The sequence below is a fragment of the Synchiropus splendidus genome, chromosome 10 (assembly GCF_027744825.2).
Source record: "Synchiropus splendidus isolate RoL2022-P1 chromosome 10, RoL_Sspl_1.0, whole genome shotgun sequence".
Taxonomy (NCBI): domain Eukaryota; kingdom Metazoa; phylum Chordata; class Actinopteri; order Syngnathiformes; family Callionymidae; genus Synchiropus; species Synchiropus splendidus.
The window spans coordinates 29,634-46,671 of NC_071343.1; the positions used below are offsets into that span (position 1 = coordinate 29,634).

A 17,038-nucleotide genomic window follows, 5' to 3' on the forward strand; every position below is an offset into this window, starting at 1 on the left:
CTAGACGAGTCACAAATGTACACACGTTTACACAGTGCAAACGTCAATGTGTTTCGACCACGCAACACACACGCACCAGTTGGTACAAACCTGTTATTTTACCGTCAACGCGCGTGCGCAGAGCGCGTCCCCGGGGAGATAAGTAGTAAACGCGGAGGCGCGCGCTGCTTTATGAGCGCATCTGAGTTAGCGGGAGTGCAGAGCGCAGCGACCCCGGACCCAGACCCGACGGAACTTAGTCCTGGAGAGACGGTGTGATCGATGAGTGGACCGGCGATGCTGACCGGCCGCTGACCGCACAGCGGCGGGAGAGGAATTGAACGGCGAAGACCGGAGGAGGAGGAGGTGACGTCATGGGCTCCGCGTCTTCCTCGTACCGGGTCATCTACCTGGACGTGGACGGCCGGATCCAGAAGGTGAGACCAACACAAACACTGTCACCGATGACACTCGGAGAGAACAGTGTGCAACTGTACCCTTGCAGTGTCTCAGTTATAGCAATGAGATCAGAAGTGATCCACCTAAAACATCTCATAGATGCGACGGTGAGGCAGAGGTTCCTCCACCGGAGCTCAGAATGGCCTTTTCAGCCGTCACTTGGTTCGTAGCTATACCTGCATACCGGCTCACTCTTCTGGGCCCTGCAGGGACAAATGTCCATCAAAGGTTGTCTGCCAGCGCCACAACACTCTGTTTCATCCCGTCAAACAACAGACCAGTCGTGTGGTCACTGTCGTGTCCACCATGTGTCCATATGGAAAACTTGGTCTTCCATACTCTTGTCACTTTTATATTCAACGAAATCCAGTCCCAGCCTCAAGCAAGGTGCATAACTTCCATCAGGTAACCAGTGTCCAGGTCACCAGGGATGGAGCCTATCCCAGCGGTCACTGGGTGACAGGCAGGAATACCTCCTGGACAGATGGCCAGTCCATCGCAGGCCACACACACACACACACACCGAGAGTGTCCCATCAACCTAGCGAACTTTTTGGGCTGTGGGAGGAAACCGGAGTATCCGAAGAAAACTCCATGCAGAAAGGCCATCGGTCTGACCCGGGAATCGAACCCTCTTGCTGCAAGTGTTGGGGTGTTTGTCCGAGATGTCATGACCTCAGACATAATTCTAAATCTCTGACGTGTCCTGTCCTGCACTGAGGTCTTCTTCTTATCATCAGTCTTTTTTTTTCCGTCGTCATCTTGCCGTCTTCTGGTAAACTGGATATTCTTCTTCTCTGTCGCATGTGAGTTCTCTGTGTGAGTTTCGTTCCGTGGGAGAATCTAATTCAGTCAGTGTGTTGATAAAGACCTTAACCAGAGTGTCAGTGTGAAGAGTGACAGGACCTGCAGAGTCTCAACATGAAGAGGCAACATCCAGAGCAAGCACCTGGACGTCATGTATCTCTTTCATACCAGAAATTCTGAGACGACTCACTATTGTGAACCGACTCAAATGTGGATTCTCAACCTTTTTTTTTTTGTTCAAATACTAAGGAACTGAGAAGACATTTGTGTTGTTTGAACGGCATGTATTCACTGTTCAGCGTTTGAGGAGATCAAAATGTACTGTGAAGTTATGTAAGTGAAGTTCATTGTTCAACCTAAGTCCAGATAGTGGGGCGACCCTTTCACCCCCCCGTCACCAGGTTGACCTAACTAGCCTGGTAATTTTGCCCCTTTTCCTCTGATGTCGCTGAATGTTGCCCAAATCTTTTCCTAACAAAAAGGGGAGACTCAGCAGTAGCATCATTGCAACATGTGTTCCCTCACACAGGTGGTGTTCAGTCGCTTCTGCAGCCCATGTGATATTAAAGAGTTGTTCTGCTCAGCTCTAGGTTTGCCGAGGTAACGCACGCACACACACACACACACACACTCTGAATGTTTTAAGTGGCCGCGTGACTTTGATGTTTGCATTCTCTGGGACAGGAACACAAACATGTCTCTGCTGGATTCATCTGGAGCCATGGTCTCCATCGACCCCACCATGCCGCACAACAGTGAGAGGTACATGTCACTATGTCGCAGTGTTCTGAAGTAGTCAGGACACATTTACAGTACCTGCAGAGATTAGCCAACAAGTAGACTCCGGCATGAGGCAGGTTCTCACGGTGACATGCAGCAGAGAGAGAGACGAACCACTGAGTGATGTCACCTCCGTGACGAGGGGTGGCGCTGTGAGCTCTTCTGTCGTTCCGGTTCAGATGTCAGTAGAGTAAGCAGTGCACAGCATCATGCTGAGTGATGAACTGATCCGACACTGTCACCATCATCTTTGTCAACATGGTGACAGATGTCTGGGTTAAACAGAGGAGACTCTTTTTTGTACTGCGAGAATAATAGATGTCGATTATAGAGACGTATAGATGGTAAATATAGCCTGACCATGCAGAGCGTGTGAGCTCCGGCCTACATAGCAAACACGCTGACGCTTCTGTGACGGTAATGTGGCCTCCTTAAGTCAACAAATCATATCTTCTAATCTCTTGTGAGAACTAGCGATGAAAACGACGATTGACAGTGGTTGAGACAAAGCTGTGCATCGGTAGAACTGCGTCGTCGCGAGTGACTACATTGCTGATATCAAGTGTGTTATGTGTTCACCGCAGACACCGACTAAGAGCGTGGACCTCTGATGTTGTTAAGCCATCTTCACATGTTTACTTCCGCTGCGTAGCTGCAGCTCGCGCAGCCGCACAGCACCTCGTCCACTCATAGTCCAGCTACTGGCTCCATGCGTCGTAGTCCAACTGTTTACCACATCATCCAGGTCATGGAGTCCGACTAAGCTGTTTACATGCATTTTGAAAGTGAGATCTTCTGGTTTTCGGAGCTGCCATGTGACCTTATCGGAGCGTTGATGGCTTCACTCGAGCAGGTATTTGCGCCCCCTTCTGCTCACCAGCAGGTGTTGCAATGGTGCCGGTGTTAGTTACTCCATCCATCCCTCCCTCCCTCGCGAGTGCTTCCTCCCTTACAACCTGCAGTCACTGAGGTGCAGGATGTAAACATGTTTCTGGACATGGTGAGCAACACAGTTGTTGACTAGGCCCTCACGTTTTCATCTTGGTCAGTCGGAGGGCATGAGTCACACAGCGTAAAACCCTTAGGTTCATGAAGCAGTTTGTCATTTACCTGCAGAAGTGTTCTCACGTTAAGAAAAGACTCGGGGGGGACCCAGGAAGATGGCTCTCACTAAGAATCAGTCACAAATTTCAGTTGTGTTGACACTGTTTCGTGCTTTTACCGATACCAGAGGACACACGCATCCACGAGTAAACATTGTTAAACCTGTTGTTCAAATGAACTGAAGCAATTTAACGACGCCGCAACTTAACAAGCAACACCGCTGCTATCTTATCTCACTTGATCTGTGTGTGTGTGTGTGTGTGTTGAAGGTCACCGTACAGAGTTGTGCCAGTGACCGGAGGACAGCTGGCTGGTAAGGCTGCAAGAAAACACAAATGCAGGTTGTGATGAAAGACAGGTTTCACTCCAACATCCAGGCCAGTGTCCACTCTGTAGATGACGTGGATGGTGGAAATGCTTGTGAGCAAAGTGGTGGGCAGCTGAAACTGAGTGGCCAAACATCTGAGGGCAACCTTTCTGGTCCTCTTGTGTCCTCACGGCTACAAAGCGCCCGTGTTGTCAGCTTAGTTCCTCACAGAAAGGAAGGTTTTTTCCTCTGTTGACCTCTGACCACAAACATGTCACTGACACGGTGTACGACGGACACACACTTTTATAATTCCAGTGGCTGTTTATTGGCTGCCGCGCTGGACTTTGTCCACAACATGGCAACTCAGCACAGCCGTCAAACACCCGTGACAGCGTGAGAGTCTGAGGACGTCTCCTGCTCTGGTCTCACACGCATCAGTGTGCGCAGGGAACATCTTTAGTCAGGGTGTGGACGGATGCTGCTGTTTGTCTTGACCTGCCTGTGTGACTCTGCAGATAAGGAGGAGCTCTTTCAGAATGTTCTGACTCAGGTGGCCGAGCAGTTCTCCAGGTAAACAACCTCTCACTTCCTGTTTCTCTCAGCCGTGGATGCCTCTTGTTGTCTTTGTCCTGCTGTGGTGGTGTTAGTACAGTGCTGCTTCCGCTGATGCCACGTGAGCTGCACTTATTTGGCGATGGAGGGATGTACCAGGTGACAACGGTGGCAGAGGGAGTTTGAGGCTTGCAAACTTTTTCCAGGATTTCACTCTTCAATCCCAGCGCAGGGTGTCTCTAACCTTGACCCACTGCATCTGTTTCGCTGTGAGTCCCCAGCAGGTGTCGCTCTGCTTTCACAGAGTATGGCTTATATGGCACTTCCGCGACACTGCAGGTGTGAAGACCGACATTGTTATGGTAGTGTGAGTCATCGCCTGCGATAAGAGCCACCGCTGAGCCGCCAGATCTCCTCATCTGAAAAGGCAATTTCAGTGACCCCAATTGAGCAATTCTCCATCTCACTATCTTCTGATATTGTTGCATCGTGTCATCATCTGCGTGCCAACACGAAGGCCTCTCCTGCAGCTGTGACTGAAGTCAGCTTGAGCCTGAGCTCATCAGCGCCGTGTCGGAATTAAGCAGCTGATAGGACGTTGTGTAACAGTGATAAAGTGATTGTTACATAAATAGCAGCTGGTCACTTCCTCTTCACCAGACCAGTCATGTTTTTGTCTTTTGCTCACGTTTGAGTAACTCATCTACAGCTGGAAGTGTTGCTGCCACCACCGCTCCACTCTCAGCCACCATGAAGGAAAGTCACGCGAGCACGAACCCTAACCCCTCCAGATTGTTACTCCACTGTCATGCTAACTTCCGCGCCGATGTTTGCCAAAGTGCTCAGTAGGGTGAAGTGAACTGCCAAAAAGTCTTTTGTTACAATGACAGCTTTTAAGTTGTGAAAGAAAGGAGAAGTTTGTCATGTAGTAGTCTCTGACGTTCACGTGTGTAGGTGATCCGATTCTTAAGTCACGAACTGTGTGTCTGCAGAGGTGAGACATCGCAGTCTCGCAGTCGCCTGAATTCATTTGGTTTTCTATTTCCTTATGTGTTTGATGTTTTTTTTTTTTTTTTTGTCCGTTTGCTTCCAGAGCATTCAAGATAAACGAGTTGAAGACTGAGGTCACCAACCGACTGGCCATGTTGGAGAAGCGAGTGGAGTGTGAGTCTGAACCTAACACGTCCCGTCTCTGTTGCCTTCACTGGCAGTGGGAAAACCAGCTCTGACGTCTGGGCACCAGAACTGCAGCAGAGAACATTTAATCAGTTTCCCGCGTTATCAACACGTCTGGTCAAAGTTCCACTCGGAGCCCAGCTCACGCAAACACGCGTTGAGTGTAAAACTGCAGCAGCTCCCGACTTCACGTCTTCAGCCTCAGGTTTTGCATCTCAGGAGTTCAGACCGTGGCTCCTGCGCCACATGGCGGATCAATGTCCGAACATATGTGTGCGTCACTGCTTCAGCTGTTCTTGGGAGACCAATTCTTGAAAACACACCTGCTTCAGCTTCAGACTAACTGGGTGATTCTAACTTGGCTCCAGTCCTGGTTCAGGTGAGCCCTGTGTTCCGGAGGAGAGGCTGGGGGAAGGGTGATGGCCAGGAGAGGAGGTCCCCGCGAGGATAGACATACACGAGTCTGTGTGACTCTTTCTGTCACCATAGCAACATGACTTGAGCCCCCTGAGGTCGACCCTGCTGACTCTGATTTGGCCGTCATGTTCACATTTCTCAACCTGAATCTTTGCTACTTGATGATTCAGTTGTTGATCGGCCTATTTCAGGGAACTTTACCGCTCTCACTTCAAGTTTTGGACCCAGCCTCCGACGCCAGCAATGACATTTGAACACGCTCCCTTCTTTCAAACGTCCGCAGACCCAGGACCAGATATCTAATCCGCCTGGTTCTGTGCGACGAGGCTTGGTGACCTGTGGCAAAACCAACTCTTGACTGCTCCCAGTGACGCTGCACGCACTCACTTGACGGAGCTGCAGGATACCTGGTTGCCACAGTAACAGCGTGGCACCCACACAGGCATTGTCTTCCTCTCATCTCTCTGGTCGCCATGGTGACCTTTCCTGTGGCAGCTGAAGAGCTGTTGAAGTGTCAGCATCACGTCGGCACAGGTGAGAGTCAGTGTTCGACGACTGGCAGGATGAATATACGCCGATGTCGTCACATCATGACACCCACCACTCGCCTGGAACTTTCTCCAGCAAGAATCTTCTGAAGGAATATTCTGCTGTCGTCATGCTACCTTCACATTTTCACACCATTCTACTGTCAGGTGTGTCACTTCAAAACGTTCCTCTGTGCGACGCCGCCAGGAGGCGCTGTGATGTGTTGCTTACTCTCTTTTCCTGCAGTATTGGTCTGACACATTGACCACTCTCTGATCCGCTGCAGGAAACGTTCTGACGAGAATTGTGTGTGTTTGCAGTGGAGGGCATGAAGGTGGTGGAGATTGAGAAATGTCGCAACGACATCAAAAAGCTGCGCGAGGAGATGGCCTCACGGAACAACAGGTGACCTCAGAACTGCCATGCTTGCCTTGTGCCACAGTGTCGTACTCCTGTCGGCCAGCAGCGGGAGCTGGTCGTCTTACTGAGCGTTCAAGACGCGGTGCTCAAGTGAAAGAATTCATTTCTGTCGCTCTCTGCACCTGAGTATCGGAAGAACAGCTGTGACGCAGTACTCACGAGTAAGAGAGCTGTCATCTCCGGCCTCCTGGGTCTGGGACCCTCGTCGTGTTCAGCAGTGTGAAGCGTTTGACCTCTGTCATGAGAAGAGCACAACCTCAGGCCGCCCATCTCATGATCGACGTCTGACAACTGACGGACGTTGAATAAAGCACACCGTGATCTGAGGTGCGGGTGGGTGGCCGTCTACTGAGACAGCGACTGCACTGCTAAAATGGAATTCTGTCGGATGGTCGACACTGTTAGTTAGTCAGGGAACTGCCTTCGCTCCTGCCTGGGAATCTGAGACGCTGCTCTGACCTGCTTCAGTCAAGTCTCTCTGATGGGACGTCTTCGGTCATCATCCACATTTGACTGCTCACTTCCCTTTGATCCTCTCAAGTGCCCCACTCCTTCATGCCTGCACGCTGCCTCACGCCCCCTGCTGGTACAGAACCTGGCTCTCCCTCCGGCCTCAGCTTCGCTTTAGAATCCACTGTAGGATCTGATTGATGACGTTCAAAGCAGTCTGGACTTAAATGCAGTGGTGCTGGAGCTTCCACTGGGGAGGCGTCTGCACCCCAGACACAACAGGAGCCGCCGCCTCTGACTGCCTGCTGAAGCTCACTTCTATAGGCTTGAATTTAGAGAACATCTCCCGCTGTATAGCTGCTGTCGCTGAGACGCTGTCGTCGTCGTTTTTGCTGTAACGGTGATTTCTTTTGCAGCAACTTCCTCGAGGAAAGTAAGAAACTGACTCCTCGGAGAGACGTCCCGTCGTACCCCAAGGTAGAGAAGAAACACACGCGCACATGTTACATTTGATGTTTTGTGGGGACCTCTCCCGGCCATCACCCTTTCCCCAGCCTCTCCCTGTGAACCTAACCTAAACAAGTGGCTCACCTGGCCCAGTTACAATCAGCCAGTTATCATCTCAGAGGTTTGAATTGTCAAATCGAGGCTGAACCCCCACAAATAGCAAAAGGCCCCCACAAGGAGGCGTGTTTGCACCGGCATAGCCACGGCAGTTGGCGGAGTCGGCGAGACTGACCGGTGTGTTGTCTGCAGTACATGCTGTCACAGCAGACCATAGACGCCCTGAAACGGCCCGCCTTCGACGTCTGGCTGTGGGAGGCCAACGAGGTAAGAGCGCGCTGCTGACGCCTCTCTGTGTGTGTCTGTGTGTGCGTGTAGTACCACCTCTCTCAGGAGACGGTAGAAGCGCTTAGGTTCCCCACATTTGATGCCTGGCAGTGGGAGCCCAACGAGGTGAGACTCTGGTGGTCATGTGATCACGCCTGTGGCACTTCCTGTGTGTGTGTGTGTGTGTGTGTGTGTGAGGCATGAAGTGAGTGAGTGCTGAGCCGAGAGCGTGTGTGTGTGTGTCCCGGTGCAGATGCTGAGCTGCCTGGAACACATGTACCATGACCTGGGCCTCGTCAAGGACTTCAACATCAACCCCATCACACTCAAGAGGTGGCTGGTGAGAGCCCGGCCCACCCGACCCAAACCCCCACCCCACCTGACTGATCCATGTGTTCACAGTTGTGTATCCACGACAACTACAGAAACAATCCCTTCCACAACTTCCGCCACTGTTTCTGTGTCACTCAGATGATGTACAGCATGATCTGTCTCTGCAGCCTGCAGGTACCTCTCTGACACACACACGCACACACACTAGTCAGCGACAGATGCTGAGGTCACTCTGGGCCTTTCAGGAGAAGTTCACTCAAGTGGACATCCTGATCCTCATGACAGCAGCCGTGTGTCATGACCTCGACCATCCCGGCTTCAACAACATGTGAGACGCGCACGCGTGTGTCATGGTGTCTCTTCTCTGACAGAAGGTCACATCAAGGTCTGGACTTCTCTGCCCAGGTACCAGATCAATGCCAGAACCGAGCTGGCAGTGCGCTACAACGACATCTCTCCACTGGAGAACCACCACTGCGCCGTGGCCTTCCAAATCTTTTCGCAGCCTGACTGCAACATCTTCTCCACGTTCGACCCTGAGGCCTTCAAACAGATCCGACAGGTGTGTGTGTGTGTGTGTGTGTCTCCGGCCCTGCTGTACGTCTCCTCACACCCGTGTGTTTGTGTTCAGGGAACCATCACTCTGATCCTGGCCACTGACATGGCCCGACACGGAGAGATCCTGGACTCCTTCAAGCAGAAAGTCGATGCTTTCGACTACTCGGATGAGGAGCACGTCACCTGTGTAAGACCCCACGGGCCTTGCAGGTCACACTAGACACGCCCCCGTGGTTGACCTCTCACTGTGCTCATCCAGCTGAAGATGGTTCTGATTAAATGCTGCGACATCTCCAACGAGGTCCGGCCCATGGAGGTGGCCGAGCCCTGGGTGGACTGTCTGCTGGAGGAGTACTTTATGCAGGTGAGGAGTCCCGCCGGGAGGCCAGAGAGGTGAGCTGTCCTAACGCCGTGCGTCTCTAGAGCGACCGCGAGAAGTCCGAGGGGCTTCCTGTCGCCCCCTTCATGGACAGAGAGAAAGTCACCAAGCCCACGGCTCAGATCGGATTCATCAAGTTTGTGCTGATCCCCATGTTTGAGACTGTCATGAAGGTGAGTCCACTGAGGACCCCAGCAAGGAGTGGAGCGTCTGACCGCCGCGCGTGTGCCACAGCTCTTCCCCCAGATCGAGGAGGCCATGGTGCAGCCGCTCAGAGAGTCCAGAGACCGCTATGAAGAGCTGAAGCAGATCGACGACGCCATGAACGAGGTATGACAGCAGGCCACACTGCAGGCAGACGCCAGCTAACATGAGCACGGCCGCGCAGGTGCAGAAGAAGAAGAGCGAGAACTTGACCATGGGCGGGAAGAAGAAGTGACAGGTGCGTGTTCCCCCGACATCAGATGACGCCGCCGCCGCACTCGCCTGTGTTTCTGCCCCACCACCCTCAGGTCTCCGTGCCAGTGACTGCGAGCTCGACAATCCAAAGACTCTTCAGGAATGTGGAATCATGTGACCAGAGTAGGGTGTTTTTATTGGTTGTTTTTTTTACAGTTTGTACAGATTGGTAGTTTTGTTTTGTTCAGTTTTTCTTTTTCGACGCACAAATAAATTTACCTATGAAAGCAGAACCTTCTCATTACTTGCGGGTCTGGTGCCCACAAACTCCGTCACCATTGTTTCACATGGACACAGCTCATAACAAAGAGCAGAATGAAACTACGGAGACGGCGGTGTGTAATGAACCAATGCAAATCTCTGTCTGAACTCCTTTACAAACCGATGTATATATATATGTGCATCTGAGTTGGGAGGCCCGCAGGTGGAGGCTTCCTCACCAAATGAATAACCATCGACTTCAAGTCATTTTTAACACGTCTGCACCGAGATGAAGTGATTCAAGCAGCGTTTGTGTGGCTCTTCCCGCTCAAGCATCAGTATTTTTCTGTCACCTACTTCTGGGTCCATGTTCAACTGCTGAACTAATGGCTGCCGGCAGTTGTTGGTCGTTTCCTCCTGGAATTCTCTTGCTCATGTGCTGCCGAATTGCCGGAGGCTGTGGCTTTGGCTGACGTGAGTCACTTTTCCTGGACTCATTTTTTGTCCGTTTACCAACACGTGTGTGTTGATGACTAGTCAGAAGTCAGATCCTCTCTTAACTGACCTCAAACGAAACGTTTGTAAGGGTCGGTTCATGTTTGAATTTAATCATCTTTAAATGTTCCAGTCCACCAACTGAAGCTGTGCAGGAGCTTCACAGTCCGAGCAGATTCTCTGCCCTGGCTGCGCCCACCTCAGGTTCTGCGTCCAACAGTACGCAGGCAGGAAGTGGGCCGAGGGCGCCAAGCAGCGTTCAGCTGCACACTGTGTCGTCCTGCTCCTTCTCCGTCCGCCTCCTCTTCTGCTGCAGCCGCTCCTCCTTCTTCTGCAGGTACGAGCTCACGTTGTCAAAGTCCACCTTGCGCAGATGCTGGAAGCGGCTGCACATCCTGCTGGGCGCTAGAAGGGGAGATGTCTGGGTCAACAACAGAAGGCGTTTGTTTCAACCATCATCCAACAAGAAGAATAAAGTGAATTTCTAACTGCCACTTGCTTGGTCCAGTCTTCCCAGAGCAGCAGTGGGAAGTGACCCTGCTCTGAGCATGGAGGCCGGGCCACCATGTCAGAACTCTCAGGGACCGTGCATCCGTCTTCATGAGAGACGCGGGTTATGGCCAAAGCACCAACTACCTCATAGGTCTGATCCAACCAAAGCCATCTGGACGTGGTGTGCAGAGGTGTGGCGACTGTGACGACACACCTCTGCACATGTCATGAAGCTCGTGTCGCACTGCGTCTGCAGGCAATGGCTGTGCATCGTTGGTCAGCGTCAGACGTGCTCTTCGCAGGATCTTGCCATGTTTTTGCAACTGTCAAAACTGTGGTGTTAAATAACTATATTCAAAGTGCAACTTGAAAACAGAGACAGAAGAACCTGAACCTGTTTAACGTGTACGACCTGGAATTGTAGTAGCAAGTGTTTGAAGGGCAAAGGCAAGACAAAAAAGACTTCCCATGACATCAATTCAAGACATGAGCAAACCAGAGGGAAGAGCCAAGCGTCGACAAGGAAGAACAAAGCAGAGGACATATTACAGTACGGTGCCATCAATGTCAAGTCTGCAAACATGCTGCCACCTGCTGGTCAGACCGCCTGAGGTCTCAGACAAACTCACCGTCCAGAAGTTCCCAGTGGACTCTGAATGCCTCCATGGCCCTCCTCAGTCCTGGACTCCCATCTTCATGCTGGAGACACAAAAGTGGCACATTCACGAGGGTCCTCTGGCCTCAGCTGCCTACAGCAGCGAGCAGCAGCCTGTGCTTCTCTTTACTGGGAGTTTGAGGAGAAACTGTATGCATGTTTTTGACATTGAAAGGGCTCATGTATCCCATGCTGGAAGGCGCTGACATTTCCTGCACAGATCCGTGTTTGAGATGGTGTTCGTCTGTGTTTTAGCAGCTAGTGTTGGAACAAGCAGGTTGCATAACAGAGAAGAAGCGTGCGAGCCAAGACAGGACACTGATCTTATGAGGACACTTGTGCCTGCGTGTGTGTGTGCATTTACCATCCAGCGCCCCTCCTGCTGTTTGAAGACCCTCAGCAGAGCTTCTCTGTCGTCCATCATCACCCAGAGTCGACCGTCAGTGTCAAAGGTCAGGTCCAGTGGACAGTCGGGCAGAGGGAGCGAACTCTGCACCTGGAGATCATCGACCAGAGACAAGCACTGCACAATGTTGGACCTGAAAACACGCACTGATGTCAGAAAGACCGCCGCAGAGCATCTGTGCTGGGCCGCGTCTCACCGCTCACACTGCACTGCCACATGTCCACCGCCGGGGGCGATGGCGAGGCGACACACGGTCTGCTGGCAAGAAAAGGCAGTCGAACTGCTGAAGTGCTCAGAGCTCAGGAGGAGAGGACAAACAGTCAAGCGCCTCACCTTCTCCTGCTGCTCTGCTGCCGGCGCACTCAGGTCCAAACTCTGCAGCTGACGACCCGTTTCGTATTCCCACAACCTCACAGTGCCATCCTGGAACACGGAGACACCAGACTTGAGTCAGGCTCCAGCTGCCCAAAGCTTTTGGAGTTCAACCATCGCTCCCATGATTCTGGACCTCTCCGATCATCCAACACCATCGCTGTATTGCCATCAACAGTTCAAGAGTGACAGGTGGGCAGGAAGACTTGAGGTCACATCACTCCATAACGTGGTTCACTGACCACTGCGTTCGTCTAGCAGCTTCATCCAGCCGCGGTGAGGCCCCGACTCTTCCTTCCACAGAACATGACCCTGACCTCCAGCGCCCCATCAAGCTTCCACCCTGCATCCGCCTGTGTGTACACCTGCTTTATACTCACTCGTGGTGACCGATTCATAACATTTAGCTGGACCCCACAAATCCAAGCTTCAACTTGAGGCTGAGAACTTCACAATAACGGGGTGATTCTAACTGGGTGTGTGTTCAGGCTGGGGGAAGGGTTAGGGTTAGCGTCCTCACAAGGATAGCAAAGCAAGCATGCATGTTTGTGTGTGCGTGGGTGGCTGCATGCTCGCGTCACGCACCCCTGAGCCGGACAGCAGCCAGTCCGGATGTCCTGGTGGGACCAGAAGAGTAGTGACGAACCTGAGAGAGCAGACACAAGCGCTCGATTAGATCGGCAGGCCTCCTCACCAGTGGCCTTGCTGTCTTCAGGTGTGCTGGAAGGACTTGCTCTCAAAAGGCCAGCCAAACCGTCAACACTCACTCTCTGTGTCCCAGGCAGAAAGACTGGATGTTGTGTGGCGAGCGCAGACGACTGACTCGGATCTTCTCATCGCGGTCTGCTGTGATGATGTACTCGTCGTCATGAGACAAAGTCTGGCAGGAGAAAACCATCTGCTGGTGAAGTGAGGCTCGGGGCACAGGAGCAATGCATGGAACTTTTCAGCCGAAGCGGTATAACGTGACACATAAGTCAAATGAAAAATCAATCTTCCAAACTGCATGTTCAGCCTCTCCTTCGTGACTGCTTGGTCCCCCACTGCATCAGAATTAAGAGGAAAAGACATTCCAGCTTTAATGTTAGCACTGTCGCAGAAATGCAATGAGGAAGGTCAAATAGGATGGAAAAACAAAACGAATAATCCAAGAATCCAAACTTTTCTTCTCTTCTTCATGATGAAGAAGAAATACGGAACGAAAAAGGAAAACCCATTTGGTTGGATCTTCAAATGCTTCGGACTCCCTCCCTCCCTCCCACTCAACACTGCTGACATGAGAAACAAGGTGCATGTCCCGCCTCTCGTTTGGGGGGGGGGGAGAAGAGTGCTGGCTCACCACAGACAGCAGCATTGACAAGTGGCCCATCTTCAGCTCCCCCATCTTCTCCCCTTCCTTCACAGAGAACAAGTACACGTCTCCAGACTTGTCCGCCACCAGCAGCTCCTCTTCAGTCTGAGTGAAGACCATGGAGGTGCAGCGACGCGCCACCCACCTGTCACGCACACACGTCACGGAGCTGACCACACCAACCACTGCCTGGCAGCGCCTCCTACCTGCAGCTGATTCGTCTCCACGAGGAATCGAACCGGAACACCAGCAGCCTTTTGTTGTCATCCGTGACGGCCAGGAGTTTCCCCGAGGGCGAAGCAGCAATGGCCAGTATTTTGTCACTTCCTGTTTCCTCTGCGCCGTCGCTGAGGGAAGAAGTGTCAGTCAGAGTCAGAGCATGGGGTCAGAGCACTGACGAGACCCACCTGCCCTCTCGCTGCTGCTGCCGACGCCGCTCCACCTCGCTGCAGTCGAACACGAACACATCTCTGCACCAGAGAACAGAGTTGAGTTGGACTCCTGCAGGCGCCCATCCTGAACACGGAACCCCTCACTTCCGTCTGACTGCTGGATCGGAGACCTTGCCCACCTCGCTCTGCCTCAACAGCCAATAACGTGGCCTCGGGGTGGCGCTAGTGTCACTAAAACGTCACTGGTTTTTTCTTCCTAGCGACACGTCGATCATTTGGGAAGAACGTTAGGACACAGAGCGCCTGAAACACATACTACAGCAACAGGGCTTGGAGTCAGAGCCGCAGCAGGTCGATGCGACGGTTGGTCCACAGAGGACGTCAACGCTCACGTGACGTGACAGGGCTAGGTGGCTAAGCTAATCGACAAAACGTCGCTGAAAATCCTCCATCGCGTTGTGCACGCCAAAAAACGAACACGAGAAGGATCCGGAGTCACTCGCCTGTCATGTGTGACGTCAGCTGCGATCCATTTGGAGTCGCAGGCGAGTACAAGCCAGTCGCCGCAGAAACACATTGACGCCATGTTTGTTTGGATCCGCACGCAACCACCACCATGAGAGAGGATGTCTGGGCGTCGCGTGCAAATGATGTCACGCCATCCTAACCACGCCCCTTCTTCTCCTGGGACGCGATGTTCATGTCACACATTCTGCACGCGAGGGGAGCGAGTGACGTCATCACACAGAGCCTAATCGGCGCTTGAAAATGGGCCGGTGGGGGCGTGTCCGAGGGTTACATAAATTGCGACCCGCTCCATCGCTTGAGTGCGCCTCTTCATCGGAACCAGGTCAGCAGTCTTTTGCGGCGAGTGCTGTGTGGGTAACTTGGCTCCAACATGGCGGCATCACTGCTGAGAGTTGGACGACTGTCACTTGCCAAGGTATGACTCTCTCTCATTCATCGCGTGTCGTGTCCGTCCACCACCGGACTGAATGAAAAGCTCAGGCGCGGTGGCACCGTTGGTTCCGTCCGTCATGCATCTCCTCATTGTTGAGCTCTCGAGTGCTCCTCGAAGTTGCTCTGTGAGAGCTCGACGGCAGACGCCATCAGGTCCAGTGTTCACCTGTGTCCTACCCACACGCGCCTGCTGGGCCTCGGCCTGGAGACTGTCCCTGCCCATGAGATGCCCTCAACATGTCGAGGAGCCGCTGTGAAACAAGAGACCGCTTCTTTTCTTTTCACTTCACATCTATTCAGGGATGCTTGTAAAAGTGCCAGTCTGTGGCTCCTGAAGGTCGAACTGTTGGATCGACTCACTCGCCGCCTCCATTTCAAACACTCATGTGTACAACAGTCGCTTTGCGTGCAGACAGCTTTCAGGTGGCTCAAGTCTGGGCAGCTCGATGAGCCCAGCCTACAGCTGCACTAACTTTGCTCTGGTCTCTGCAGTGTCTGCAGCTGGAGTGTGGCAGGAGTCTACGCACAGCGTCTCCTGCTGCCGCCCTCAGCTCCAAAACCAGCGGCTCGAAGAAGAAGAACTCAGGTGAGTGTGACACTCGCCACCTACCTGCTGTCACGCTCACACACGCACGTTTGTCTCCCTAAGTGAGTGAGGACCGTCATTGACAAGCATGATCTCTGGCCTCCTCCATCCTCAGTGTTGACTGGCAGCTCCAACATCTCTCTCGTGGCGCTCCCTTGTTCTCCGTCACAGCTGTGGTCCTTCATCTCCATCATGCTGATGTTAACCTTGGTGCTTCTTGTTCTCTTCTCTCAGACAAAAGTGCTAAAACCTACTTCGATATAGAGAAGCTTGTCCAGCACCAACCTGTCAGGCCTTCCAACAAAGTATCTGCTGCTGCAGTACCAGAGTCTGCCGTGACCCCAGCTGCTGAGGCCACACCCACCGGTCATGCTGCATCAATGTTGGCGAAGGCGGTGCCAGATGTAGCACCAGTTCCTGAGGTCCAGCCAATAGTGGAGGCGGTGCCACATGCAGAGGTGTCAGCAGAGGCGGTGCCACTGGCGGAGGCTGCAGCAGAGGCGGTGCCACATGCAGAGGTGTCAGCAGAGGCGGTGCCACTGGCGGAGGCTGCAGCAGAGGCGGTGCCACATGCAGAGGTGGCAGCAGAGGCGGTGCCACTTGTGGAGGCTGCAGCAGAGGCGGTGCCACATGCAGAGGTGGCAGCAGAGGCGGTGCCACTTGTGGAGGCTGCAGCAGAGGCGGTGCCACTTGTGGAGGCGGTGCCACTGGTGGAGGTGGCAGCAGAGGAGGTGCCACTGGTGGAGGTGGCAGCAGAGGAGGTGCCACTGGTGGAGGTGGCAGCAGAGGCAGTGCCACTTGAGGTGGCGCCAATGGCGGAGGTGCCACTGGTGGAGGTGGCAGCAGAGGAGGTGCCACTGGTGGAGGTGGCAGCAGAGGCAGTGCCACTTGTTGAGGCGGCGCCAATGGCGGAGGTGCCACTGGTGGAGGCTGCAGCAGAGGCTGTGCCACTTGTTGAGGCGGTGCCAATGGCGGAGGTGCCACTGGCGGAGGCTGCAGCAGAGGCGGTGCCACTTGTGGAGGCGGTGACAGTGGAAGCGGTCACAGAGGCTGTTCCTGTGGAAGACGTGGCAGCAGCAGTCTTGAAGGCGGCGCCTGACTCTGAGAAGATAAAGGAGGCAGCAGACGTGTCCCAAGTGGTGGATGTGGTCGCTGAAGTGATGGAAGCTGCGGCAGGTGGTGTTTCTGATGCGGTGCCAGTGGTGGAGGCCATAGCAGAAGCGGCAGGAGCTGCTGACGTGATGCCGGTGGTGGAGGCCGTCTCAGAAGTCCTCTCACAGGTGGTGGAGTCCTCAGAGAAGCTAGCGGAAGATGCGTCTGGTGAAGCAGCCAGAGAGGAGACCACTCCGGGTACAAACTTGCACCCTCTCTCAGTCCTTCCCCTGGTGGACCTCCTGTCTTCTCCAGCTCACTCTTCCTCTCACTGGTGTTGGTCCCCTCCCTCCTGCTGCTCCTCTAACACCTTCTCTTCCACCCGCATGTGAGGACACGTCTGAGCTCACGGCTCCACTGATTGATGCACCACTAACCAGTGTGCGTGTATGTGCGACCTCTGACCCCACCTGGTGGTGATCCTTTGTGGTCCC

General features: G+C 53.3%; 3 protein-coding genes across 14 annotated transcripts in view; 2 read left to right on the forward strand and 1 right to left on the reverse strand.

The window, feature by feature from the left end:
- The first annotated feature begins 143 nt into the window (after window positions 1–143).
- On the forward strand, window positions 144–9,766 carry pde9aa (phosphodiesterase 9aa). Of its 5 annotated transcripts, XM_053876286.1 has the most exons (19): window positions 144–416; window positions 1,775–1,845; window positions 1,930–2,007; window positions 3,399–3,442; window positions 3,955–4,009; window positions 5,085–5,155; window positions 6,433–6,517; window positions 7,399–7,459; window positions 7,739–7,813; window positions 8,067–8,153; window positions 8,216–8,320; window positions 8,392–8,474; window positions 8,552–8,708; window positions 8,778–8,891; window positions 8,964–9,068; window positions 9,128–9,256; window positions 9,318–9,413; window positions 9,472–9,525; window positions 9,596–9,766. In XM_053876286.1, the coding sequence occupies exons 1-18, from the start codon at window positions 354–356 to the stop codon at window positions 9,520–9,522; spliced, it is 1,530 nt and encodes a 509-aa protein (XP_053732261.1). In that variant the 5' UTR covers window positions 144–353; the 3' UTR covers window positions 9,523–9,525; window positions 9,596–9,766. The 5 variants fall into 5 exon arrangements, with proteins under 5 accessions (XP_053732261.1, XP_053732260.1, XP_053732264.1 ...); XM_053876285.1 differs by having other exon boundaries at window positions 9,472–9,766; XM_053876289.1 differs by lacking the exon at window positions 7,739–7,813 and adding an exon at window positions 7,865–7,939 and having other exon boundaries at window positions 9,472–9,766.
- wdr4 (WD repeat domain 4) lies at window positions 9,640–14,617 on the reverse strand. Of its 2 annotated transcripts, none has more exons than XM_053876307.1 (11): window positions 14,410–14,617; window positions 13,922–13,984; window positions 13,721–13,861; window positions 13,503–13,659; window positions 12,931–13,043; window positions 12,749–12,809; window positions 12,125–12,214; window positions 11,988–12,049; window positions 11,750–11,924; window positions 11,360–11,429; window positions 9,640–10,643 (listed from the first exon to the last, which is right to left on the reverse strand). In XM_053876307.1, the coding sequence occupies exons 1-11, from the start codon at window positions 14,490–14,492 to the stop codon at window positions 10,498–10,500; spliced, it is 1,161 nt and encodes a 386-aa protein (XP_053732282.1). In that variant the 5' UTR covers window positions 14,493–14,617; the 3' UTR covers window positions 9,640–10,497. The 2 variants fall into 2 exon arrangements, with proteins under 2 accessions (XP_053732282.1, XP_053732283.1); XM_053876308.1 differs by having other exon boundaries at window positions 11,988–12,046; window positions 14,410–14,607.
- Window positions 14,164–17,038, forward strand: part of si:ch211-140m22.7 (uncharacterized protein LOC570370 homolog) — a 6,854-nt gene continuing 3,979 nt past the window's right edge. For 2 of the 7 annotated variants that reach the window (XR_008415896.1, XR_008415893.1), the window contains exons 1-3: window positions 14,165–14,849; window positions 15,359–15,452; window positions 15,687–16,985. Coding sequence is in view for 3 of the 7 variants with exons in the window: in XM_053876278.1 (XP_053732253.1) it covers window positions 14,805–14,849; window positions 15,359–15,452; window positions 15,687–16,802 (1,255 nt within the window). In the remaining 4 variants the exon portion in view is untranslated. Of the gene's footprint in view, window positions 14,850–15,358; window positions 15,453–15,686; window positions 16,992–17,038 lie in introns of all 7 variants that reach the window. The other 5 variants (XR_008415894.1, XR_008415895.1, XM_053876278.1 and 2 more) reach the window with 4 other exon arrangements.